The sequence below is a fragment of the Anomalospiza imberbis genome, chromosome 6, assembly GCF_031753505.1.
Source record: "Anomalospiza imberbis isolate Cuckoo-Finch-1a 21T00152 chromosome 6, ASM3175350v1, whole genome shotgun sequence".
NCBI lineage: Eukaryota > Metazoa > Chordata > Aves > Passeriformes > Viduidae > Anomalospiza > Anomalospiza imberbis.
This window is the reverse complement of record NC_089686.1, coordinates 2,003,098-2,030,384: the sequence shown is the minus strand read 5'-3', so window position 1 is coordinate 2,030,384 and position 27,287 is coordinate 2,003,098. Positions and strand designations below refer to the sequence as shown.

The 27,287-nt window shown below is 43.7% G+C and overlaps 1 protein-coding gene across 1 annotated transcript in view; it reads left to right on the top strand.

Moving 5' to 3' along the window:
- SOS2 (SOS Ras/Rho guanine nucleotide exchange factor 2) overlaps positions 1–25,821 on the top strand; it is a 48,913-nt gene extending 23,092 nt beyond the window's left edge. The window contains exons 7-23 of the mRNA XM_068192049.1: positions 2,646–2,756; positions 3,798–3,896; positions 7,776–7,903; positions 8,956–9,611; positions 10,533–10,614; positions 11,601–11,723; positions 14,079–14,182; positions 15,487–15,706; positions 17,600–17,719; positions 17,978–18,140; positions 18,572–18,689; positions 18,778–18,950; positions 19,212–19,328; positions 21,861–22,122; positions 22,426–22,467; positions 23,326–23,435; positions 24,062–25,821. Coding sequence (XP_068048150.1) covers positions 2,646–2,756; positions 3,798–3,896; positions 7,776–7,903; positions 8,956–9,611; positions 10,533–10,614; positions 11,601–11,723; positions 14,079–14,182; positions 15,487–15,706; positions 17,600–17,719; positions 17,978–18,140; positions 18,572–18,689; positions 18,778–18,950; positions 19,212–19,328; positions 21,861–22,122; positions 22,426–22,467; positions 23,326–23,435; positions 24,062–24,571 — 3,138 coding nt within the window. The 3' untranslated portion in view covers positions 24,572–25,821. The remainder of the gene's footprint in view (positions 1–2,645; positions 2,757–3,797; positions 3,897–7,775; positions 7,904–8,955; positions 9,612–10,532; positions 10,615–11,600; positions 11,724–14,078; positions 14,183–15,486; positions 15,707–17,599; positions 17,720–17,977; positions 18,141–18,571; positions 18,690–18,777; positions 18,951–19,211; positions 19,329–21,860; positions 22,123–22,425; positions 22,468–23,325; positions 23,436–24,061) is intronic.
- The last annotated feature ends 1,466 nt before the right edge of the window (positions 25,822–27,287 follow it).

Here is a 27,287-nt window from a genome sequence, read left to right as displayed (position 1 = left end):
AAAATATTATTTGCTGGTGTGGAGGAAATTCAGAAACTGACACCCAGAATTGGGAGATGGGTGGTTGAGAACAGGGCAGAGGGCTTCTGAAGGGATCTTCACAAGGCAGCTGATAAAACAAGGGGATTGTCAGTCGATTGTAAATTTGTTTTCTGGTGTTTGTGTTTCCGTAAGAGGAGTTTTAAGTATCCACAAAGGAATAAAGGTGAGCAGCAGTGCACACGGCGAGGGGGTGAAATGGGCAAACACCAGTCCAGGGCCATATCCTGCCTGAGATCATTTTCAGGGACATCAGGGTGATGCTTCCGTAGAATCCCAGAATGGATTGGGTTGGAAGAGACCTTAAATCCCATCCCACCCCACCCCTGCCCTGGCAGGGACACTTCCACTGTCCCAGGCTGCTCCAGCCTGGCCCTGGGCACTGCCAGGGATGCAGGGGCAGCCACAGCTGCTCTGGCAATTCCAGCCCAGCCCAGGGAAGAATTCCCAGTATCCCATCTAACCCTGCCCTCCTTCAGCCCAAAGCCATCGATTTCAGTCTTCCAGAATTCCATGTTTCAGTCTCTTTTGCTGCCTTGTAAGCATAAACCCCTTTTTAAATAATTAATCTCTTTAGGAAGATCCCTAATGCAGTTCATTTTAATCTCATGTTCATAAAGCAAACCCAAAACATAAAAATTCTGATTGAATCTAAGCGGAAGAAACTAAAACCACTTTTAAATGCAGTAAAAATTTAAAATAATTCCAGAAGACAGCACAGAGTCAGGAAATGCTGGCCTGACTCCTGCAGTGGATTTGCACTGTGGATTCCACTGTGACTTGAGACTTCACCAATGTTCAAACAAGCCTTTTGTGGGGTTGGCATTCCCAAATCCAGCAGCCTGGCAAGCACTGGGGTGAAAAGAGGGATGTGCTGATCCCAGCAGTGACTCAGGAGTGAATCAGTCCCTGCAGGGACTGGGATCAGCCTGACAGGCCCTGGCACAGCCCAGCTGGGAGCCAGAAATGATCCCTGCAGCCAGAAATGGCTCCTGCAGGGATTCCTGCACAGCCAGAGGTGATTCCTGCACAGCCAGAGGTGATTCCTGCACAGCCAGAAATTATTCTTGTACAGTCAGAAATGATTCCTGTACAGCCAGAAATTATTCCTGCAACCAGAAACTATTCCTGTACAGCAAGAAATGATTCCTGTGGGATTCCTGTACAGCCAGAAATGATTCCTGTACATCCAGAAATTATTCCTGCAACCAGAAACTATTCCTGTACAGCAAGAAATGATTCCTGTGGGATTCCTGTACAGCCAGAAATTATTCCTGCAGGAATCCCTATACAGCCAGAAAAGATTCCTACAACCAGAAATTATTCCTGTGGGATTCCTGCAGTCAGAAATTATTCCTGTGGAGCCAGAAATTATTCCTGTGGGATCCCTGCAGCCAGGAATGATTCCTGTGGGATCCCTGCAGCCAGGAATGATTCCTGTGGGATCCCTGCAGCCAGAAATGATTCCTGTGGGATTGCTGCAGCCAGGAATGATTCCTGTGGGATCCCTGCAGCCAGAAATTATTCCTGTGGGATCCCTGCAGCCAGAAATGATTCCTGTGGGATTCCTGTACAGCCAGGAATGATTCCTGTGGGATCCCTGCAGCCAGGAATGATTCCTGTGGGATCCCTGCACAGCCAGGAATGATTCCTGTGGGATCCCTGCACAGCCAGGAATGATTCCTGTGGGATCCCTGCAGCCAGAAATGATTCCTGTGGGATCCCTGCAGCCAGGAATGATTCCTGTGGGATTCCTGCACAGCCAGGAATGATTCCTGTGGGATTCCTGTACAGCCAGAAATTATTCCTGTGAGATCCCTGTACAGCCAGGAATGATTCCTGTGGGATTCCTGCACAGCCAGGAATGATTCCTGTGCGATCCCTGCAGCCAGGAATGATTCCTGTGGGATTCCTGCACAGCCAGGAATGATTCCTGTGGGATCCCTGTACAGCCAGGAATGATTCCTGTGGGATCCCTGCACAGCCAGGAATGATTCCTGTGGGATCCCTGCAGCCAGGAATGATTCCTGTGGGATCCCTGCAGCCAGAAATGATTCCTGTGGGATCCCTGCAGCCAGAAATGATTCCTGTGGGATCCCTGTGCCTCCAGGTTTCCATCCCATCCTGCTGCAGCTGCTCCTGTGGAATCACAGCTGCATACTCCAAACAGAACCATAATTTTTGCATCTAAACCCTTGATGGCACTTGAAGACTTTCCCCTGAGCCTGGTTGCTCTGTCCCAAATGAGATATTTTCCCTGGAAAAGTGTCCCAAGTTTCCACATTGTCCATTTTTATGGACAAAGGGGTAAAATTTCCATTCCATGTGAAATGGGGTGAAAAGGAAAAACTCCTCTTGGTTCCCACTGCTTCAGTACAACAAACTTTGTGTTGGCCATAAAGATGGGGAGGTCTAGGAATTCCAAGAAAATTCTGGGCATTTAAAAGCTGGAAGTGAAATAAGATTGTGGTTTACTCAATATTTATTTTGTAAAATCAGTATTTTCTTGAAAAGTTCCATCAGCTCACTAAAGGGAATTATTGTAGCAGCTGGGACAGAAATAGTTTGGCTCCTTCACTTCTGTGTGTAATTCTGTTTTTATTTAGGAGCAAGCCTTTGATCCATATGAAACCTTGTCCCAGGATATTCTATCTCCACAATTTCATGAGCATTTTAACAGCTTAATGGCCAAACCTGCTGTGGCTCTCCACTTCCAGGTGAGTGCAAATGAGAAATACTGAATGGCTTTAATTCTCATATTTCAAAGGTTGGAATTCAGTCAGCAATTCTTTGCTTCCAGCTAAGGAAGAAATCCTCAAGGTCCTTCCCTTCCTTCAGTGTGAGACACTGTGACTTTGCCTCTTGCTGTACAAACAGGGCACGGCTCTGCCCCATCCATGAGTGTTTCTGCAGGTTTTTTCCTCCTCACATCCTGTGTGAGAACAGAGGGTGAATTCTCACACTGCCAGATTTATTTTGCCTTTTAAAGCCAACCACAGGCACACAAACACCATATTTTCATTTTCTCCTGTGCATATCCAAGGCCTCCTTCAGCCCTGAGCCTGTGACTGCTTCTTTTTCTGGAATAATTCTTCAGTAATTTCGTAGCCATTGCTGGCCAGCAGATCACCTGTGATTCTTTTATAGGTTGGTTGCTTCCTTCTGCCTGTGTAGCAGATTTATTCATTAAAAATGCTGCTCAGGCTGGCTTGGTGTTCAGAAATGCCCTTAGAGAAGCTGCTGAGCAGGGGATGGTCACTGGTGCTCCCAGTTAAACCCAGTTTAGTGGTACTGGGACATCTCTGCAGGATGAGACCCCTCTGAAATACTCCTTGGGGAGTGAGTAAGGAAGGCTCTTTGCCTCCTGCCCTCCTAAATTTAAAGCTCAAAGCTGGAATTGAATTCTTTTATTCAGATTAAATTGATATTTAAGTCAGGTGGTGAATCTGGCCTCCTTTTTGTCCCTGAGGCAATTCAGTGTCTCCTCAGATGGAAGATGGCAAGAATTTCACCACTGTTTGGAAAAATCTCCTCCTCATCTCACACCCTGAATTACTGCCTTAGTCAGCTCCTGGGAATGGAAAATATTTCTCATTTTTAAGTGATAAACCTGTGATCCTCAGTTTCTGAGAGCGATACTGATTTCTTCAGTACCCAGTGAGGCCTCCAATATATCTGTGGGGTATTGGACAAAATGGGAGCACAGTGAATTTTCTGAGTATTTCAGTGTAAATAATCCTGGTTTTTTTCCTTTCCAGTCCACAGCTGAAGGATTTAAGGAGGCTGTCCAGTATGTCCTGCCTCGCCTCATGCTGATCCCAGTCTATCACTGCTTGCACTACTTTGAGTTGCTGCAGGTAAATGGAGCCACACTCTCATTTCTGACTGAAAATAATTATTAATGTAGAAAATCTGAGCTTTTAAATAGCTGGTTACATTTTACTTACTCCCTCTGAAAATTAAAATTATTTGACACTGGTTACTTCATTTCTGAAAAGTAAAAACGTATTTTAAAAAATCTTCAAAAGCATCTGTTGCTCTCATATGAACACTTGAACTACATTTTATTAAACCTATATTTCTTGAACTTGAGTTCTAATATAGGTAAAATTGAATACACAAATCTAATTTCTTCTTTCTGTGAGTTTGGAATTTTTTGTCCATTCAGAAAAAGCTAAGCAGGATTCAGTAAGAATTCTCAGTCTCAGGTCACACTCCAGCTGCAACTCAGTTTATTATTTCAGAATAATCCATTCTTAACATTCAACCACTTGTCCTGAGTTCTCACTGGAATTAGCTGAGGATAATGTAAAAAAGGTTCTGTTTGCCCCATTGTGTGGGGAAAGTTTGTAATGCTTTAAAGGGTAAATGAATTATTAACTAACAGGGATGAACTTCAATTAAATGGGTAAAACACCCTGTGGCTATAGCTGACATTTGGAAATAGCACCAGAAATTATTCTTTGAGGTTCTCAGTGTAAAACCTGATGCTGTGCAGGTGAGTTATGGGGATTTCTTCTGTGTTTTATAGGATTTACTTGTATGAAGGAAGAAAATAGAATTTATCTGTAATCCAACCTAAAGATTTCTAGGAGTTGTGTTAATACCAGGTCTGTAATTAATATTTAACACAAGCTCCTTTTTTTATTTCTACTTAATTTCACTCTTGTTTTCCTCATGTCAGCTGTGATTTTTTGCATATCCTGATTTAAATAAGTAGAAACAAGGGATGATTTATTTTGACCTATCCCAAATGAATGAATTGCCAATATTTTGCAGAAATTTGAAATCCCAGAATGGTTTGGGTTGGAAGGGTCCTTAAAAATCATTTGGTTCCAACCCCTGCCATGGGCAGGGTCAGCTTCCAATACACCTAAATATGTGTGATTTCAGTAAATTTTCAACTATTAAGCATTTCTAGTGATAGTCAGTTTAGAAAACAGTTCAGAAAAACTTTAAAAAAAAAAAACAAACAATCTTAATTTTCTACAACTTTCTGACAGGAGAGTGGGGGGCAGGAGGGTCAAGGTCTGCCAGGGGAGGTTTAAATTGGATATCAGGGAAAATTTCTTCATCAGAAGAGTCTCTTTCAAAATAATGGAACTTCCTTTTCCATGATCATCACCTGCATGGGATAATTCTCTAAAAATTCTGAAAATCTTCCAGGTTGAAAAGCCAGAACTGGGGCAGGGACCTGCCTGGTGCTGAAGGTCAGGCTAATTAATGCCCCATTGTGTCTTAGAGCTGGGAAAGTGCATCAGGATGAAATTTAAGGATGAAATCACGTGCTGCCACAGCTCCGGGGGATTCTGAACCTGGAGCTGGTTTTACAAGTGTAAAATATGTTGTGTTTTCCCCCTTTTTAGGGAAACATTTCCACAGGTGCCCTAGAGAGCAGAGATTTTCTCCTATTTTTGATAAATAAAGCCTGGCGAAATAATTTTGTCGTGTTTTTATTCATTTTAAAGGATCAGACAGCATGAAAGACGATCATTTTAGCAGGGAAATCATTTAAATTTGACCTTTATCCACAGTGTATGAGATCTCTGAGTCAAATCTGACACTTGGCTGTCTCAAAACCTTGTGATCACAGAACAGAAATCTGAAATATCACCCTGGAGAAATGGTCAATCCAGAGTATTTTGTTGCGTTCCCATCAGTTACAGGTTTCAAATTTGAATTTTATGTTGTACTTTGAAAAAATCCTGAATTTACAGCAGGGATTTTTAGAAAGCAGAGTGGTTTTGGGGATAAAAAAAGTATTTATTCAACAATTCTAATATATCATTGCAATAATATATTATTGTATTATATGTTATATTAACTACATATTAATATATGTAATTAATACAATATATGGTTGCAATATTATTAATTACAATATAACATGTTACATTAATACAATATATAACATTAAAAACTGGTGGTACTGCTTCTCTGTTGCCATTGTATTTGCCTGTAGGAATTATGGTTGAAGGAGACCAAAATGAAAGCAGAAAAGCAACAAAACACTCATATTTTCACAGTTTCAGCAGGGGGAGAAGCTCAGATTGAGACTTTTACTCCTTGAGAAAGTTACCAAAAACCCCTTCTGAGTTGGCAGGTGAATAAAATAATGATTTACACAAACACAGGCCTCAATATTTGCTTTTTTTGCAAAACAGCTAAACTAAAATGAATAAAATTCAAGTGTGAAAAGCCTGAAAATTCTTTCAAGCTGTAGAACTTTTCCTCCTTTATGGAAAAACCTTCAGGATCTGCATCAGAGCCTCCTCTTTGCCTGAGCACAGGGATCAGGGTCCTGGATGGAATCCTTCCTTCTCACAGGCACAGGATTATCCCTGACTGCTGCTCCTGACCCATCCAGCAACATCTGAAATTATCCCTCTATTGCTTCTCCCACCTTTAGGATTCTGCATTTCACACCATTTCCATGTTTTTGCGTTTCCATGGCTGGCGGCAAGGAAAAGTAGAATTTCCAGAGGTAGACATCTGATTTTTCCCTTCCCTGTACTGTTCCTCAGCTTCTGAGAAATTTTGAGCTACAAAACTCTTCCTTTCTTGAATATGGAGGTTGTCTGGGCATGGAAAACTAAAAATTCAGTAATTTAAACAACATGGGAGTGGACCAGTGTGTCAAATCCTGTTCTCTCAAATACTTTTAGAAGAAGCTGAGGGATCTTTGCTGAGGGAATGTAGTGGGGAAAGGAAAAGGAGGATTCTGCCGTGCCAGTGAGTGTAAGATTTCAAGTCTGGAGGTAAAACAGAGTTTATCCCAAACTGCATGGCAAGTTGTCATAATTTTGCCCACCAGTTTATTAGCTTGAATTTTCCTTTAAAAAAAATCACAGAATCCCAGACTGGTTTGTTTTGGAAGGGACCTTAAAACCCATCTCATTCCAGCCCCTGCTGTGGGAAGTTCAGGAGATCTTGGAGGTGAAAAGGGTTAAGAAGAAAAGTCTCTTTTATTTTTTCAATAGTTTTTTAGGCACCACCTTAAAGAACCAAAAAGAGGAACTTAAAGGTTTTGCTCAAAGCATGTTCCTACCAAGTGGATGGAGATTATATGAAAATCTGTGGAATTTCCTAATTCAGGAAGTTTCTGCTGGGTGGTGGAGATGGATTTTGTGTTTATACAAAGGCAATACATTTTTTTCTCACTGCCTTTACATTTTCTGTAGTAGCAGATCTTGAATTTCAGACTTTCTTTTACTGTTTGCTCTGTGCAAAACTGATGTTTCTTCTTGAGTTTGCTGAAGATGGCAGAACTCAGGATGATAAGCAAAGAGAGTCTTGCTCCTGTCTTAAATTTGGATTGTTGAGATGGACTCATGGAAAGAAGACAGACAAACTTCCATAAACCAGCTCTGAATCCTTGGCTGTTTCAAACCTTCACACTCTTGAATCAAACCAGTTTGACACAGGATGTTGTTGATGAGATAACAGGCAAAATAACACCTGACAGTTAGCATTAAAGGGTAAAGGGTGGGTAAATTAAAAAGTAGAAGTTTCTAAACTTGATGAATATCCAGTGATTTTTCCTGAACCTCTGACAAATATTTTTCATTTCATGCACATCTACTTTTGAGTGGGGCTCTGTAAAAAGTCACTGACTTGAAATCACCAGAATTTCGCTGAGTGCTGATCATAACACCACGTGAGAAGGTCTTTCAGTCTTTTTACCCTGCTAGAAATGAGGCAAATCTGAAAGAAAATCAATGTTTGTTGTGTCCCAGCAACTGCAGGAATGCAGTGAGGATGAAGAGGACAGGGAGTGCCTGAAGCAGGCCATCACTGCCCTGCTGAACCTGCAGTGCAGCATGGAGCGCATTTACAGCAAGCACTCCCCGCGGCGCCGGCCCGGGTAAGCACCCCCGGAGCCTCCCTGCCTCCCCACAGCTGGCAGGGAGGGAAATAAATCACCTTTTCCTGCTAGAAAATATCTGTATTTCCTTTCCAAGGCATGTGTTCTTGCCAGGTTTCTTTGTAGATGGAGCAGCAGCCCAAAACCTTACCCACTTGTAAGAATAATATGAATATTCGTCTTAGTTTGAAAAGACAGGAGTCTGTTAGGGAAGGTAGGGGTCTGTCCTGAAACGGAAAATGTAAACTCCTTCTCTGTGAATTGTTATAATTTTGAAATTAAGGGGTTTTCAGGTAAAGATGTGGGAGTAGAAATAACAGTTCTTTACCAGGGAAATTAAAAATACAAATGCAGTAGTACAAAACAGAAAACAAACCCCTGCCAGGGTCAGAGCAGCCCTGGCAGCCTGTGGGTCAGGGTGGTGGCAGCAGTCCCATCCCATGGTGGCTCAGCCCTCCTGCAGTGCCAGCTGTGCTTCTGCTGGAGCAGGGATCCTGCACAAGGCTGGAGTTTTCCTCTGAAGCTCCAGGGCTGCTGGAGATGGGCCTGGGCTTCCTCTGGGAATGCAGTGGGGAAGAAAGCTGCTCCTCTGGGAATGCAGTGGGCAAAGGCTGCTGTGGTGTTCCAAGGTCAGATTGGATCCAGGTAGGAATGCTTGGCTCCTCCCCTGGGTGGAGCATCTCCCCATGGGATGATGGAATTTTCTCAGCCATGCAGGGACACTCAGTGGCCATGGACAGCAGAGATCTCCTGGAGGGAGGATTGGCTGTGGGAGAGACAAAGAAACCTGCCCAGAGAACAGAGGATAACTCCCCAGCTCTGACAGATGGGGAATAGAACACACTTACCCTAAACCATATCTTACAAGCCAGAACAATATTCTCCTCCTTCCCAGCCAAAGCAGTGCATGTGGCTTATTTGGAACTTGATGAGGGCATTTTGAGGGCAAAAAAAATCACTATTTAAGCAGTTCGTTCCATTGATTATTTTAGTCTTTTGGGATGGCAAATCTGGAACGTGCCCATTGTGACTTTTTCCGTTCTTCCGTCAAGGGAGCCGGTCTGTCGCTTCTATCACCGGCAGATCAGAAGCAAACACTTGGCCATCAAGAAAATGAACGAAATCCAGAAAAACATCGACGGCTGGGAAGGCAAAGACATCGGCCAGTGCTGCAACGAGTTCATCATGGAAGGAGGGCTGACAAAAATCGGGGCCAAGCACGAGCGCCACATCTTCCTCTTTGACGGTTTGCTGATCAGCTGCAAAACCAACCACGGGCAGTCGCGGCTGCCCGGCTACAGCAGCGCCGAGTACAGGCTCAAGGAGAAGATTGTCATGAGGAAGATGCAGGTGGTGGACAAGGAGGACACGGCAGAGTACAAGCACGCCTTCGAGCTGGTGTCCAAGGACGACAGCAGCGTGCTGTTCGCCGCCAGGTCGGCCGAGGAGAAGAGCACGTGGATGGCGGCGCTGATCTCGCTGCAGTACCGCAGCACCCTGGACAGGATGCTGGACTCGGTGCTGCTGCAGGAGGAGAACGAGCAGCCCCTGAGGCTGCCCAGCCCCAGCGTTTATCGTTTCGTGGTGGAGGACTCCGAGGAGAACATTGTTTTTGAGGACAGCTTGCAGAGCAGGAATGGTATTCCCATCATCAAAGGGGGCACGGTGGTGAAGCTCATCGAGAGGCTGACCTACCATATGTATGCAGGTATCCTGGGCTTGTTGCTCTTACGTGGGTGAGGAAGTTAATCCTTTTATCTTTAGCTTTTTTCTGCTTGTAATGAAATGCAAAATAACATCTGCGGGGAGTAAAAATACATTATTAAATCACCTGGCTTTGCAAGCAAAGCCGTAAGAAAATTCTGAGTATGCAGACCTTTCATCCCCTAAAAAACCACAAAACTGTGTTTTCATGTTTCATCATGGCCAAAGCAATGGAGCTGTTACAGGCTGAGGCTCTGTAAAGGAAGAAAAGAGTTGAAGGTTATATTTATTATATATTTTTTAAATTTTTTATTTTATTTTTATTTAGCTGTATTTTTCATATTTATTACATTCAGCCTGCCACTCTGTGAAGTATCTGGGTTGAAGGTTATATTTATTATATTTACTGTATTTTTCATATTTATTACATTCAGCCTGCCAGCGTGTGAAGTATCTGGGTTGAAGTGGATGCAAGTCACCATCAGCATTTTTCAGCCTTTCACTGTCTGAAAGGCACAGAAGTGGAAGCTTGAAGGAGTTTCATGAAGTGCTGATGCTGAGGAAAATGCTGGGTCTCAGTTTTGGGGTGCAAGGGGAAGCTGGTGCTGTTGGGACTGATGTGCAATTTTTGTAAAACTTCCCCAGTAGTTCAGCTGGTCAGGGAGAGTCATTCCTCAGGGGAGGCTGAGACAGAGTTTGTAGGAGAGTATTGGATGTGCAGTTCAGTATTTTTCAGGGAAACGCTCCGAAGAACTGAGTGAAAATTTCCCAAGCCCTATCATTTCTGGTGTTTTTCAAATACAGTGCTTGCCTTACAACCTCAGTGTCTTTTCTGCAGATTAAACTTTTTCTTTGTGTTTTATTTCTGATCTTTTGCAACTGGATAAAATCCCACTGCTGCAATTGTCTTATTCAATCCTTACAGACCCTAACTTCGTTCGGACTTTCCTGACCACCTACCGCTCCTTTTGCAAGCCCCAGGAGCTGCTGAGTTTGCTGATCGAAAGGTGAGCAGTGATCCTCCTTTCTGAAGGCATGGAAAAGGTTTGGAATCATAGAATAAAATCCCAGAATGGTTTGAGAAAGGACCTTAAAACCCATCCAGTGCCACCCCCTGCCATGGGCAGGGACACTTCCACTATCCCAGGCTGCTCCAAGCCCTGTCCAACCTGACCTGGGATGCTTCCAGGGTTGGAGCAGTCACAGTTTCTCTGGGAATTCTATTCCAGGGCCCTCCCCACCCTCCCAGCCAGGAATTTCTTCCTCAAATCCCATCTAAGCCTCCTCTCTGTCAGTTTGAAGCCTTTCCCCTTGTCCTGTCACTCCAGTTCCTGATGAGTTTTGTATATTTGGAATCATATAAAATCCTGAGTTGGAAGGGACCCACACAAATCAGAGATTCCAAGCGCTCCTTTCCTGCTCAGGATCCCAGTGTCAAGTTTCGGTGTTCTAGTGAAGTTTATAAACCAGTAACTTTAAAACAACGATCCAGGTTTTCAGTGCAAGCTTCCTTTTCCCAGTTTAAATGAGATACCTGAATGAGGTCCGAGCTGGAGCACCTGGTGTGTCTGGGCTGTGGGAGGTGGTGTTGTGAACTGCTGACTTGGCTCATGAGAGCGTTGAGTGCACAATGGAAATCAGGACAGAAACATTCCAGGCAGTTTGTTTGAAGGCACAGAATTAAGGTAAACAGCATTTTAATGCAGTGTGGTAAAGCTGCTCTTAAGCTCTCGTCTAATCTTCCCTTAATCAAGCCAGCACGTCCTTAAAAACCTTCTATCCCAGTCTAGACATGGTGTGATGAGCAGAGAAGCAGTGAATTAGCAGGGTGTGGAGCTGGGGAGGAGGGAATTCCAGGCAAACCGGATGGCAGGGAAGCACCTGCTTCTCCCCACGCTGAATTTATATAAATAACATTTCTATAAAGTGCAGCTTGTGCACAGAGGGCTGTGTTTTGTCTGCGTTGCCGTCACTGTGTGGTGTTTTCCCCCAGGTTTGAGATCCCTGAGCCCGAGCCCACGGAGGCAGACAGGCTGGCCATCGAGAAGGGGGAGCAGCCCATCAGCGCCGACCTGAAGCGCTTCCGCAAGGAATACGTGCAGCCCGTGCAGCTCAGGTGTGTGTGCCCCCAGCCCTGCCCTGGCACTGCCAGCCTGGCCTGCCCTGATGGCCAGAGCTCCTGCAGACTCTAATCTCTGCTGGAGACTTTAGCCATGTCTGCCAGCAGCATAATATCCCAAATCGTGTCCTGATTAGTCCCAGCGACTGCTGGAGCTGGCCCAGCTGGGATCCCCACCCACGGCGCCTGTGGGTGAGGGATGTGGAGCTCAGAGCAGGGCTGGCCACGCTCTCAAAGCATTCCTTGTTCCCAGGCCCTGGGAAGATAATTCCTCTGTTCCCAGTTTTCCAGCCCTGCTGGTGTTTCGCTCCCTTTCCCAGCCCCGTGGATGTGTTTGCTCACAGACAGGGAGACTCTTGTCTGTGCTGCACGTTGCAGTGGGCTGCAGGGAATCTTCAAGGTCTTGCTGACCAAGCTAATTTGGGGAACAATTAAGCATTTCTAGCATGAATGAGAGTAATTGTTGCCCTAATTGGGGATTGAGACAGGAGGAGACACAGATCACAAGCAGTGTTTGCTTGAGCAACTTCTAGTCATTACACTGATGAGTAACATCAAGATGTTCCTATTAATGGCACATTAATATTACTATCAATATTAATTCTACTAATAGTAATTAAGGCAATTAATTACACACACAGAGAACCCTCAGTTACCTGCTACCACACGTTCCTGTTGGAGCAACAGCAGTTGACTCAAAGGGTCACACTGACATGCCAGTACCTCCAAGGTGTTCAGAAAGTCACTCAGGGGTCCCATTTTTATCAGACACCCATGTGCCTATACATATAAAAGATTAATAAGATAAATATGTGGGTAACCCTGTAGCTTTCCTCGACACAGAGCTGCCACCACCTTCTTGAGTGTGATCCAAGTCACACAGCCTCAGTGTAACCTTGATCCTCCTGTGTGCGGCTGGCCTTGGGCAGCTTATCAGGCCCTTGGTGTTCCCACTTTATCAGCTCCTGTGGGTTCAGCAGCACCAGAAGTCTCCACAGTTACCAGTTCCCGGGAGAGCTGCCTCTCAGCTCGTGCTTTCCCTTGTTTTGCTGTTTTCTGGGAGCTGCTTCTGATCCATACTGGGAATTTCCAGTGACTTGAAGCTGTCTTACAGCTGCAAATGAGTGAGTTTGAGCTGTTGGATAAACTCAGCACTTTGTGAATTCCAGTGTTGTCAAAAGCATTGACCTCTGCTTCAGGGACTGCAGTTTGGGGAGAAGGTGGAGAGTTGAAGGTGTTCATCCCTTCCTTCCTTGCTTCCCTGCACTCTCCATCTTGTAGAAAATGCAGTGCCCAGGCATGGGAAGGGCTTGGACACAAAAAAGTGCATGTGAGGTGATGGGAAGGAGGTGCTCAGCTGGAAGTGCACTCAGCAGATCCAAGAATCTCTGGCTCTCCCACGAGTTTTCACCATGGGATCTCAAGGGCAGGGATGGATTAGATAAGATCCGGTTACATGAAACTTGGATCAAAACTTTGCCTCTTGGAATGTGTCATTGATTTCCAGCCTGAATGATCTGTTTGGGCAGCAATTCTTTTATGGGATAAATCCTATTTTTCACTTTGCACACTGGGAAGAGGAGAGTTAAGGAATTTTCCATGTGTCCTTCATTTGTCCTCAATGTAGGGCTGATTTTTTGCTCGGGTGATAAATTGCACCTGGATAAATCAGAGTGTTGAAGGTGTGAGCTCAGCTTGTTTACCTGAAGAAGAGACAAACCAGTTTTTTATTCTGATTTATCCTGGGTGCAGAAGGCTGAAAAGCAGCTGGAGTTCAGTTTTAGAGACTGATTTATTAGTGATTCCTGTAAGAAAGAGTAGAGAAAAATCAAGGGGAAGTTTAGTGTTATCCTTAAAGGATGTACTGGATCTAATCAGGCCGTTTGGGTCATGAAAAATTGTATAAGCAGGGCAGGAACAACAACTTTGAAGCTGAAATTTGTGTGTAGAAAAAAAAAAGAATTACAAATTTGCTTCTTAACAAGTGGGAGATCCTAATTAGCTTTTTCTTTAAAAAAAAAACACCAAGAAATAAAGAAAATTACAAGGAAAATTAGAAATACCATTTTTATCTGATTTTGCTACGTTTCTTCCTCTTCTGAAACCATCTCAACACTGGCACTTTTTACATTAGATTTTAAAATAGCACCAAGCTATATTTATGCTAAAACTATTCTTTAAAACCTATAAATCTGGTTTTAAACCCCTGCCAAGCTCCTTTGTCCGTGTGTATTTTGAGTCACCGACTACATGAATCTGTAACTTGAGTTTTGTAGGGTTGTGGTTCATTTATATGGGATAAGCCATGGAAGTCCCTTAAGAGAAACTCAATATTTTTTCCTCTTTCCTCAGAATATTGAATGTTTTCCGGCACTGGGTCGAGCACCATTTTTATGATTTTGAGAGGGATCTGGAGCTGCTGGAGAGGCTGGAGACCTTCATTTCCAGTGTCAGAGGTGCAGTAAGGGGGGCCCTGTTCCCTTCCCACATTTTGGCACAACTTGCCAGTCTGATCCTGGTGGATTTTAGGGCTGACAATACCTTTACACACATGAGTAATTTTAATGCCTTTATTGAGCTGTTTATGAGACTCCTCTTTACACGAGGAAGCTTTGGCCTGGAGCCTAAACAGCTCCTAAAAATGATTTCAAGCATTAGGATAATAATACTTTAAATATATTTCCTTCTGGACAGTATGGTCATCCTTGCCTGACTCTGTAATTCAGGCTGCCACCTTCCCCTTCTCCATAGAGAATTCCTTCCCTTTTGCTGAGTTTTTTCCATCCTGATTTTTTCCATTTATATGAAGTTCCAACTGAAAATCGTTCTCCTTTTAGAAGAGGATATTGGGCCCATTTGGTATCTCTTTTTTATGAACTAGATTTTTTTTGGCAGCCTCTGTGGAGGGCAGCAGTGTTGGCATTTTTAATCCTTATCCTGGTAATTCCAGGTTTTCATTTTCAGAGTGCCAAGCCTTAAATTGGGCAACATAATTCCGAGACAATTAAAACACCTTGGACACAGGGTCACTTTTTTCCACACCAAAACTGTCAGAGGATGTGGTTAAATAGAACTGGTTTCACATGTGTTTATTTGTCAGCTGAGACAGGTATGAAATCCCACAAGGAAAAAACAGAGAAATACAAAGCTGATTAATTTACATGCAGAAATACAGAATTATGAGTGTACATTCAATTTCTGGGGGAGTTGGTTTCACTAAATTATCAAAAGTCCTTTAAAATCAGAAGTTCCCAGAATGGTTTGGGTTGAAGGGAGTTTAAAGCCCATCCAGTGCCACCCCTGCCATGGGCAGGGACACCTTCCACTATCCCAGGCTGCTCCAAGTCCTGTCCAGCCTGGCCTTGGACACTTCCAGGGAGCCACAGCTTCTTTTGGCCTCCCCACTCTGCCAGCCAGGAATTCCCAATATCCCATCTAACCCTGCCCTCTGACAGTTTGAATCCATTTCCCCCTGTCCTGTCCCTCCATCCTTTGTCCAAAGTCCCTCCAGCCTGAGCTCCAGTTTCCAAATACATTATTTACAAACTCAAAATATTCCCTCCCCAGAGATTGCTCTATAACATTGACATATATGAAAGAAAATGAATTTATTAAAAACCAACAGTTACAACAAGATCAATGCACTTTCCCACCCTCTCTTGGACTTGTAGTTTAACCCTCCCTGCGGTTTAAAACCGAACTTACAGCAGCATGAAAAAACTCATGTGTGGGGTTTTTTTTAATGATTTCTATTCTACAGGAAAATCCATGAAGAAGTGGGTGGAGTCCATTGCTAAAATCATCAAGAGGAAGAAAGCCCAGGCAGATGGGGTCAGCCACAACATCACCTTCGAGAGCCCCCCGCCGCCGCTGGAGTGGCACCTGTGGCGCGTGGGGCACAGCGAGGCCCTGGAGCTGATGACCCTGCACCCCATCGAGATCGCCCGGCAGCTCACCCTGCTCGAGTCCGACCTGTACAGGCACGCTCAGCTCTCACACTCTGCTTTTGTTCTGTCTGGCTTTGAACAGCCAGCTGTCTGCTAAGGAAGGCAGGAGCCTCCCCTGAAATGGAAAATGTAAACCCCCTCCCTCCAAATTGTTATAATTTTGAAATTAAGGGGCTCTCAGGCAAAGATATGTGAATAGGAATAACTGTTCTGTACCAGGAAAATTAAAAATACGAATGCAATAGTACAAAAAAGAAATCAAACCCCTGCCAGGGTCAGAGCAGCCCTGGCAGCCTGTGGGTCAGGGGGGTGGCAGCAGTCCCATCCCATGGTGGCTCAGCCCTCCTGCAGTGCCAGCTGTGCTTCTGCTGGAGCAGGGATCCTGCACAAGGCTGGAGTTTTCCTCTGAAGCTCCAGGGCTGCTGGAGATGGGCCTGGGCTTCCTCTGGGAATGCAGTGGGGAAGAAAGCTGCTCCTCTGGGAATGCAGTGGGCAAAGGCTGCTGTGGTGTTCCAAGGTCAGATTGGATCCAGGTAGGAATGCTTGGCTCCTCCCCTGGGTGGAGCATCTCCCCATGGGATGATGGAATTTTCTCAGCCATGCAGGGACACTCAGTGGCCATGGACAGCAGAGATCTCCTGGAGGGAGGATTGGCTGTGGGAGAGACAAAGAAACCTGCCCAGAGAACAGCAGAGAACTGCCCCATCAGATAGGAATGGAATACACACCCCATTTCCCATCTAAGACATGTTTTCTTTTTTTTTTTTTTTCTCTTTGGTGTGAGGGTTGGGATTAAAAGTGCTTGAGATGGTATTTTTATGTTTGGATTTAAATGCTTACTATTTTTTATTTATATTGTAGTGTCCTGACTTTTATAGTACTTCACTAAGAAGTTACAAAATGGCTTGGTTTAGCTCTTTTTGCAAGGTGTTTTAAGGGCAAACTGTTTAATTAAGAAATGACACTTAAATTATTTTTACTTTTAACTTAATAACTAAGTATTTGTATTTTGCAACGTGGATTTTCCTATCTGATTATACAATATTACTTAAACTCATGAAGAAGAAAGTGAAGGAGAAGAACTAGCTACTGCTTTAAAACTTCTCTCTTGTTTCATATATATTATTATCTTTTAAAACTTTAAACTCTGAGTTTTCCACTCTGTGATATTACACACTTCTATTTAAACTATACACTCATAATCTTAGTGCTATTGTATAGTTTTGGAAGCTTTCTCTACAGCTTCAGGTTAAATGCAGTGTTTGTTTGAGGGTCAGTGTTTTTCAACACAGAAAGTCTAAAATTCTCAGCATCCAGGGTTCCAACACTCTTCACACCTTTTTCTGTCATTATTTCACAAAAAAAAGCTCCTCATTCACACCATCGGTCGAAAATACCCTGTAACTTCCAGAGTTTACAGGAGGAGGCTTCTTTGCTGTGTGCTCTATGTTAAAATATGCAAAGGAGTGGAAAAAAGAGGTTTTATCTCTATATCAGACTTGTGATACCAGAAATGCGGGGGGGATAATTCAGGAGTCTTATAAAATTCAAATTATAAAAACCTGTTCCTGCTACAGTGACAGGAGGTTTTGAAACCAGCTGGTTGCTGCAAGTGCTTCACCTTCTTGTTTTCAATTTTTAACTCTTTTGAAGTTGTTTTCTTGCCCTTTCAGAAAATTAAACTCATTCCTTTGTAATTCCCTTATCTGAAAACGCTTCTTAAAAATTATCCAATTAAGATAAAAATGTATTTCCTTCTGTATTCAAGCACTCACCAAAAAGTTGTGTTCTGTAGGAGATTAGGTGGCATTGGATTTGTGAAATATCAGGTCGTGATTGAGGGGAGAAATAATATTTTAATGCAAAGACAGAAATTAGAGGTTTTATTGGTACTGAGCATTTTGCCTCCTGTTTTCTCATTGCCAGGGCTGTGCAGCCTTCTGAACTCGTTGGCAGTGTGTGGACGAAGGAAGATAAGGAAATCAACTCCCCAAATCTCTTGAAAATGATTCGTCACACTACAAATCTCACTCTGTGGTTTGAAAAGTGAGTGCAGTGCAGTGGCATTAACCACTTTTACCCTGGATATTCTTGGGCTTTGCTGGTTTATTTCTGCCAAATCCTCCCTTGACTTTCCAACTCGAACATATGTAAGATGTGATTACATCAGTTCGTGCTTGAGGTTCTGGAGAGAGAGCCAAAATCTGCATGCTGGATGGGTTTTCATGGAAAATTTTGATTTAATAACTCAGAAGGTGTCAGGTTTTATCTCTCAGTGTTTCTCAAATCCCATCTTCTGATCAGGTGCATCGTGGAAACGGAGAACTTTGAGGAGCGAGTGGCTGTGCTGAGCAGGATCATAGAAATCCTGCAGGTCTTCCAAGACCTCAATAATTTCAATGGTGTTCTGGAGATTGTCAGTGCTGTGAACTCTGTCTCAGTGTACAGGCTGGACCACACATTTGAGGTGAGTTTAGGGCACGGAAAAGGAAATTAAATCAGGATCCAGACCTGGATCCCACACGGTTCTGGAGTGAAATCCATTGTTGGCAGCAAAACAGAAAAAAGAAGAATGTGAATAAAATGGTTTGAGTTTTGTATGGCTCTGAAAAGCAGCACAAGGCCTTGAAGTTAAAATCAAATGTTTAATTTTTATTAAAGACCAAATTTTATAACTTTAAAGTTAAAATAACAATCTGTTTTCAGTAATTTCAGGATCCACATGACTGAATTGTTGGGGGCTATAATCCAAAGCAAACCATTGCCAGAAGAGGTTCTTTGAAACCTTCATTTCAATTCCCAAATTTTGCTCAGAGAGCCAGGGAATTGCCTTTGCTAACCATGTTGTTGAGAACATTTCCATCCCTATTTTTTTTTTTTTTAATTTTGACAATTCAGGCACTCCAGGAAAGGAAAAAAAGAGTTTTGGATGAAGCAGTAGAATTAAGCCAAGATCATTTTAAGAAGTATTTAGCTAAGCTCAAGTCAATCAACCCTCCCTGTGTGCCTTTTTTTGGTAAGTGACGTCCATTTTTTGGTGTGGTGTCACTCTGAAGCTGAGGTTGCTGCAGATGTATGGTTAAAAACTGCTCTTTTTTAATCAGGAATATACCTAACAAATATCTTGAAGACAGAAGAAGGGAATCCTGACTTCCTTAAAAGACAAGGGAAAGAATTAATTAACTTCAGTAAGAGGAGAAAAGTGGCTGAAATTACAGGAGAAATTCAGCAGTATCAAAACCAGCCCTACTGCTTACGGGTTGAGCCAGAAATCCGGGTAAGCAGCCATGAAATATCTCTCTGGGGATTGGAGAGGGGGAAAAATGCCAAAAAATCTTCTAACACTGGACCTAATTTTGCATGAATAGTGATTATCAAAAGAGGGGGGAGCAGTGGGTGGTAGACAACAAAGAACCACAGAAAGGAGCAGCCAGAAGTGGTGAAAAATGACATTTTGAATCACTGAATTACGAGTATTTCAGTAAAATTTTCTCTGTGCGCTTATTTTTTAAATATTCTTGCTACTTGTTTCATTCAGAAATTCTTTGAAAATCTCAATCCCATGGGGAAGATACCAGAAAAAGAGTTTACAGATTATCTGTTCAACAAGTCCTTGGAGATTGAACCTCGGAACTGCAAGCAACCACCTCGATTTGTGAGTTTTTTCCTGAAATTTCATGGGATCATGAAATCAGGAACCAATCAGGGATCATCAGGTCCAATTCCTGCATTATTTAATTAAAATCAAATTGCTAAAATTCACTGACCACTATGAAAATAATACATGGTTACCTCAATGAGCTATAAAGCTATATAAAATAAGATGTATTTTCTTCAGAATTTCTTATCCTGAGCTGATTTTCCAACTAGATTTAAAAATACTTCTACTCCTGATGTTTGTCACTGCTAAAATATATTACCTTTGTCTGATTTTAAAACTCACTTTTTTCCCCCAAAACCTGAAATATTGCTGTTGTGTTTGTATTTCTTACCATAAAGTCATATGATAATATTGAGTAATATTTTTCATTTCACAATACCAAGAAGTCTTATATTAATACTAATTAAGATACTACTTTTACACATAATATGTTCAGTTTTCTTTAAGATAATTTCTATTTTTGCTTTGTCTAAATATTTGATATTATTGCAAAAACTGTAGACTTTACCAGGTGCAACCCTTTTTGCTGAAGAAAATACAGTTCCATTTAAAGGAGTAACAATTTGGGGTTTTAAAAACCCGGCTCCTGGAGCTCAGAGTTCTTTTTTAAGCAGGAAAATCACAATTCAGAGCACTTGTTTTTTATTTGTTGTAATTGCCGGAGGAACTGGAGCCATGTCTAATTTTTTGGGAGAGCTATAAATAATTTTTGCCACCTCTGGTTAGAGGAATGAGTAAGATGGTGTTACAAATGTGTCGAGAAAACACCAGAAATTGCTGTTGCAAAAATGCTTCTTACAGTAATTTTATTAAAATCTTTTCTAAAAATAGGAGTCCGCTCAGCTGGGCAGGAATTCCTTACAGCTCATGATTTCCAAAGAGAGAATCTTACTGGAATTTCAGGAAAATCCAGTTGTGGGTGCTGTAATGTGCTGGACACCACTGAAAGATGGGGACGTAATTCACTTTGCAGGGCTCAGCTTTGATCTGTGCTGGATTACAGCCAAGCCCAACCAGGCTGGGTTTGTCCACACAGTGACCTGGCTGCAGGAATTTTGTCCTGGACAAACTGGAGGACAGGGACAGCATGTTTCCAAGTTTGTCCTTGATCCTGGATGTGTGCAGGGGCCCTCTGTGGTTTTGCTGTTTCTGTGGTGTTGCTCTGGGGCTCTGCTGCAGCTCTGAGGGGCACTTGAAGCAAATTTCTATTTCCCAAGACTGATTTTCCCAGGGTTTTGTCCTGGTTGGCAGCAGAACTCTTCATTCCTCATACTTGTGGGGAAAAGGAAGATTTCTTCAGCTGCATCCACAGCTTCCCAGCAAATTCCTGCTGTGTAAATAACGCTGCACCTCCCATCAGTTGTACACCTGTGCTGCTCTTTGAGAAATACTTCCAAAAATACCTCACAGAGCCTTGGGAATGCTGCAGTGGGGAATGGCAGCAGTGTTTGGGAATGTTGCAGTGTGTAATGGCAGCAGTGTGGAACATTGGAGTGTTGGGAACGTTGCAGTGTTGGGAATGCTGCAATGTTTGGAACATTGCAGTGTTGGGAACGTTGCAGTGTTGGGAATGCTGCAGTATGGAATGCTGCAGTATTGGGAATGTTGCAGTGTTTAGAACATTGCAGAGTTGGGAATGTTGCATTGTTGGGAATGTTGCAGTGTTGGGAATGCTGCCATGTTTGGAATATTGCAGAGTTGGGAATGTTGCAGTGTTGGGAACGCTGCAGTGTAGAACGTTGTAGTGTTGGGAACGTTGCAGAGTTGGGAACGTTGCAGTGTGGAACGTTGCAGAATTGGGAACATTGCAGAGTTGGGAACGTTGCAGTGTTGGGAACGTTGCAGAGTTGGGAACGTTGTAGTGTTGGGAACGCTGCAGTGTTGGGAATGTTGCAGTGTTGGGAACATTGCAGTGTTGGGAACGTTGCAGAGGTAGGAACATTGCAGAGTTGGGAACGTTGCAGAGTTGGGAACATTGCAGAGTTGGGAACGTTGTAGTGTTGGGAACATTGCAGTGTTGGGAACATTGCAGTATTGGGAATGTTGCAGAGTTGGGAACGTTGCAGTGTTGGGAACGTTGCAGTGTTGGGAACGTTGCAGAGTTGGGAACGTTGTAGTGTTGGGAACGTTGCAGAGTTGGGAACGTTGTAGTGTTGGGAACGTTGCAGTGTTGGGAACGTTGCAGAGTTGGGAACGTTGTAGTGTTGGGAACGTTGCAGTGTTGGGAACGTTGCAGTGTTGGGAATGTTGCAGTGTGAAACGTTGTAGTGTTGGGAACATGGCAGAGTTAGGAACGTTTCAGTGTTGGGAACATTGCAGTGTTGGGAACGTTGCAGTGTTGGGAATGTTGCAGTGTGGAACGTTGTAGTGTTGGGAACATTGCAGAGTTAGGAACGTTTCAGTGTTGGGAACATTGCAGTGTTGGGAACGTTTCAGAGTTAGGAACGTTTCAATGTTGGGAACATTGCAGTGTTGGGAACGTTGCAGTGTGGAACGCTGCAGTGCTAACAGCTCCCCTGTCTCCAGCCCAGGAAAACAACGTATCCCCTGAAATCCCCCGGGATAAGGCCCAACACGGGCAGGCACGGCTCCACCTCGGGCACGCTGAGGAGCCACCCGCTGCCCCTGGAAAAGGAGCCCAGCAAGATCAGCTTCAGCAGGATCACCGAGGCCGAGCAGGAAACCACGGCGTCGGCACCAACCTCGCCCAATACCCCGTCAACGCCGCCGGTGTCGGCGTCCTCGGAGTTCAGCGTCTTCTTGGACATTGATCTCAACAGTTCTTATGGTAAATAAGGACTCAGCATGGTTTAATAATCGTTGGTGCTGTCCCTTGGGCTTCCCAAATGTACTGGGGGTGTGTGCCAGGGTTTAAAAGAATAAATTGCAAAATTTGAAGTAATTCAATTCATTCCCAGCGTGAGTTAAATTCTCCAGTTCAGGAGTGTTTTTACACAGGAAGTCCTCGTTCACGTTTGCAGCAGATAAACTCGGGGGTTTTCTGATCTCTCCGGTTATTCAAGCATTTGTTATGTGCTGCAGTGCAGTGGTTCTGTCTGGAAATGGTTTAATGGATTTTTTTATTTCCCAGGTAACAACAGCATCTTCGCTCCTGTGAACTTGCCTCAGTCGAGTGAGTGTTGGAACTCTGTTAAATATTTAACTCTGCCTTCCCTGGGTTCAGGAGAGCTCAGTGGGGATTAAAATCTGAAATCTGGGATGAGAATGTGGGCTGCGTTCAGAAGGGCTCCTTTTAGATCAGATGTCCAGTAAAGAATGTAAAGCCTAAAACTTAAACTGCTGGCTTAGTTTGGGTTGGGTTTTTATCTCCAGGCTCTCACATGATTTTCCTTGTATTTTGAATGTCCTTGATAATTGTTTTGTTTGACTAAAGCTACAAATAAAGCACCTTGATAATTTCCTAATTCCACATAGTGAAAATAACTGCTCTGTTGCTGGGAAGGAAGACACACATTTTGTACCACACCTGTGAGGGATATCCTGCATTCACATGTGTTTTCAGCTGTTCTTTTTATTTATTCCACACACATTTTTAAAATATGATTAATTTAATTTCCAGCTGGAGCGCACAGGCCTGATTTAGAGCTCAGTGCACTCCTAAGAGGAAAAGCAAAGGTGTGACAGAAATCACCAATACAAGTCAGGGGTTGTGTTGTTTCTTAATCTGAGGATTTTTTTTCTCCCTCTGTAAGAACTCACTTGGAGTTCCCTGGATTTATTTTCCGGTCCCTCAGCATTGCCTGCTGACTGCTGATGCCTTTTTTTGGTACTGGACACAGGAGAACACTTTGTGAGGCCTAGATCTGATTAAAGCAGTGAATTAAAGGATTTCATGCTGCTGAGGTTACTGGTTCATGTTGCTGTGAAGCACAAAGATCATATTAGAGTTGCTCTGAGTTTGGCTTGATATTCCAGAATATGTTCCTCAGATATTGCACAAGGAGTAAAGGATCTGCTTTTCCCTCTCCAGAGACTTTCTTCAGCTCCTGGGGGAGCTTCCCTAAACTGAGTGATGAGCCTCAGAACCCTCCTCCACTTCCTCCACGAAAAAAGATGGATCAGGATGCTTCCAATGCTAAGGTATTGCTGTCCTGGATTGAATAACTTTGGTGATAAATTGGGGAATATCTAGAATCATTTCTCTTGGAAAAGACCTTGAAGATTGTCAAGTTCAGCCATTCATCCAAACAGGGCTCTGTCAGTCTAAAAGACATGGAGATGCAGAGCTCCAATTTCCTGTTTTTAAGTTTTGGATTCCTGTTGTCGACACTCTGCTAGGAATTTCAGGAACACAGTGTTCACATTCCCATCAAGGCTACAGCTGCCTTGCTTCTGACAGCACCGCTAGCAGAGGTCAGGAGAATTCCACATCTGAATGAAGACTGCTCTTTATCCAAACATCTGGACAAGGGAAATGGCTTTAAACTGAAGGAGAGTAGGTTTAGATGGGATGTTGGGAATTGGGAATTCCTGGCTGGGAGGGTGGGGAGGCCCTGGCACAGCGTGCTTGGAGAAGCTGTGGCTGCCCCTGGAAGTGTCGAAAGCCAGTTTGGACTGGGCCTGGAGCAGCCTGGAATAGCGGAAGGTGTCCCTGCCCATGGCAAGGGGAGGAATGGGATGGGATTTAAGTTCCCTTCCAACCCAAACCATTCTGGGATTCCATGCTCTCCATTCCTTATACCTCTGTTTTCTCCACGACACCGCAGGGAAGTTCCAAGTCGGACGACGATCCTCCAGCAATCCCCCCTCGGCAGCCGCCGCCTCCAAAGATCCAACCTCGCGTTCCTGCTTACGCCGCCCCCCTGGAGCAGCCCCTGCACAGCCCTCCTCCTCCGCCCCCCCGGGACCCCGTCCCCGACACCCCGCCCCCGGTGCCGCTCCGGCCGCCCGAGCACTTCATCAACTGCCCCCTGAGCCTGCAGCCGCCGCCGCTGGGACGCTTCCCCCGGGATCCCGAGTGGCTGCGGGAGGCCGGCTCCGGCCCCAGCTCTCCGGGCACCCCACCCAGCACCCCCTCTCCCCGGGTGCTGCGCCGTTGCTGCGTCCTCAGCGCCAGCCACAACAACCTGGCGCAGCCGCCCGTGCCCCCCGTGCCGCCCCGGCACAACTCCAGCCCCCAGCTACCAAAACTGCCACCAAAGACTTACAAAAGGGAGCTCTCCCACCCTCCTTTGCACAGACTGTCTTTGCTAGAAAATGCAGAAACTCCTCAATGACCTTAGCCATAGTAGTCATTGACACTGGAATACTGTTTGTAAAGTTCCTCTTTTTTTTTTTTTTTATTTATTCAAAAAAAAAGGCAGTGTATTTTAGTATTTTCACAAATTATGCTCTTAAAGTGCTGCTGATCAAAAAAAAAAAAAAAAGGTTTAAATTGGAAAAAATTCAGACTACACACATTCCAACCTGTGTGGTTGGACAGCATTACCCTCAGGTGAGCAGCAGCATTGCCTTGGTTCACATCCTCAGTGCCGACCGTTCTGCCAGGACACAAAATAGACCTTTTGCACTGTAAACTACACTAAGTGAATTTAAACTGACATCATTCAATTGCACTGAGCCAAAAAAAGGTGCGTCTGTGGAATTTTTTTTTTCAAATTTGAGCACTAGTGGCCTTTTTTTTAATTAAGGAAACCCAGCAATGGGATGATCAAACAACATGAGGATAGAGCGTCACGGGTTAGAAACCTCTGACCACTTGCCTTGAGGTTCCTCAGTGACAGCTCCTGTTCTGGAATATTCTCATGCCATGTCTTAATTGCCATTGATTTGCTGCTGAAGACAAAGGAAAAAAAAATAGGTTGAAATCTAAATACCAAAATATTTGTTTGGTCTTGGTTCCTTGGAGAAAGGATGAAGGAGGAGCACCCGTCTCGGATATCGGGGAGGATTCCGAGTACTTCACGTGCATCCTGTTCAGATGTGCCTTTTTTGTTTTGATGGGCAAAGGTGTCTTAAGCTAAAGAGTTTGTCTGCTGTTGTGGAGAACAAAGCTATGCGCCTGTACAATTGTTTATATTGTATATTTACAGATATGCTAATGACATGTATAAATTGAAGTTGACTTCGAGGCCTATAACACAGTCCGCTACTCCTGGGATTGGATCCGGCCAGCAGCGTTTCCTCTGGCTTGGGAACAGTCCTGCCTTCCAGACCTAATAACTTCCTTTAGATCTCCACGTAACTCGTGAATCCACTTCGGAAATTTGGTAGCATTTAAACCAGCAAACACTTAAAGCTTTATTAAACTTTTTAAACTGATAAGTGAATGGAACTTTTCTTTGCCAGTCGAACGGCCGTGTTTGAACTGGTGTGAGAGTGAGTCTCTTTTACTGGTAGTTCCGTAGCAGCGTTTATAAAGTGGCCTTCACAAGCCACATTTTATTTACTGGTTTGTGGCCTTTTACTGTGCTTTGTATCAGAGTTCTTAACAAGATTAATAAATCACCCCAGTCTTAATTTTTAAGAGCTTGAGCAGTGCGTGTTCCTTGCAAGGACAAGGTTGGGAATTGCATTTTTGACAATACAAAATGGCCCGATTTTCCATGCTGCTGGTCTCACTTTGGCTTTCCTTCTACCTGGAGTTGGGCCCGTCCCAGGCTTCCAAATCACACTCCAGCTTCTCATCAGTCTGCCTAAGGTGCTCCCACTGTCTTGGGCATTCCATTTGGAAAATTCTCCTTTTTGGAAAGGAGATATGACTGAAGAGGGATGTTAATTAGAAATCCCCTGAGCTAGAAGGGATCCATCAAGAGCCCCAGTCCTGGCCCTGTACAGGATCATACCAAGATCCCCCAATTTTCTCCTGGAAAGCTGTATTTTTCCATCTGTCTCTTGAACAGTCTTTTTTTACTGCCTGCTCCCTTCGTGCTCCTTCTGTGAGGAAGAAGAGAGGGTTGGAATCCATTCATTCAAGGGGCAGAACTTCTTGTAGGAGAGCTGCTTCATTTTGCTAAAATAAGGTTCAAGAAGTCCCAAATTTGAGATGCACGGACTGGGAATGCGGATATTAAATGGAGGATGACTTGGAAAAGTGGAGTTCTTTCTTAGATTCTTTGCATTAACTCTTTTGAAGTCCCCACCAGCAGCTATTGCTAAAAAAGGAATAATATTGTTTCAGATTTTCGTGTGTTATTGAAGAGGAAAAAATTCTCAGCCACATTTTAGAACACACAGATGTCAGCTTTATGCCTTCCTGTACTAGTGCTTATGCCAGAACCATTTTGAATATCTCACAGTAAAATATATCATCATATGACCATGGAAAGTGGTCAAAGGCGGTAAGATTCCCACCAGCACGGTTCAAGAGAGCAATAAATAACATTTCAGTTACTTCATAATTAGAGGGGTAGGTAAAAAGAACGACAAAGAAAAGCTGCTGGAGGGGAAAAACGTGAAGTTTGGGTTTGAAGTTGGCTTGCGTGGGAAAAGGCGATTCCCTCAGAAAACTTCTTCCCAGGGGGAATCTGCCAACCACCAAGAGGCCTCCCATTGCTCTAAAAGAAATGAAGAAATAAAGTAATAAAAAAACTTTCTTCCACATGTCCATGGGGGAGAAAAATCTAAAACCTTTGTATTTCAAGATGTCAGTGCAGAATCAACTCACGTTCAGTTGCTTGAAAATAAATAACCTTTTCTGTGAGTTTATTAAAACCTTTTTGTAGGTTAAGAGCTTTTTGTAGGCTAAGTCCTTTCCTGTAGGTTTATTAAAACCTTTTTCATAGGTTTATAAAGACCTTTTTCATAGATTTATTGACCTTTTTCATAGGTTAATTAGGACCTCTTTGTACATTTATTAGGACCTCTTTTAAGTTCATTAAAGCCTTTTTGTACGTTCATTAGGACCTTTTTTGTGGACTTACTAAGACTTCTGTAGGATCATCACAACTTTTTTTGTAAGTTTATTAAGACCCTTCTTGCAGGTTTAAGATC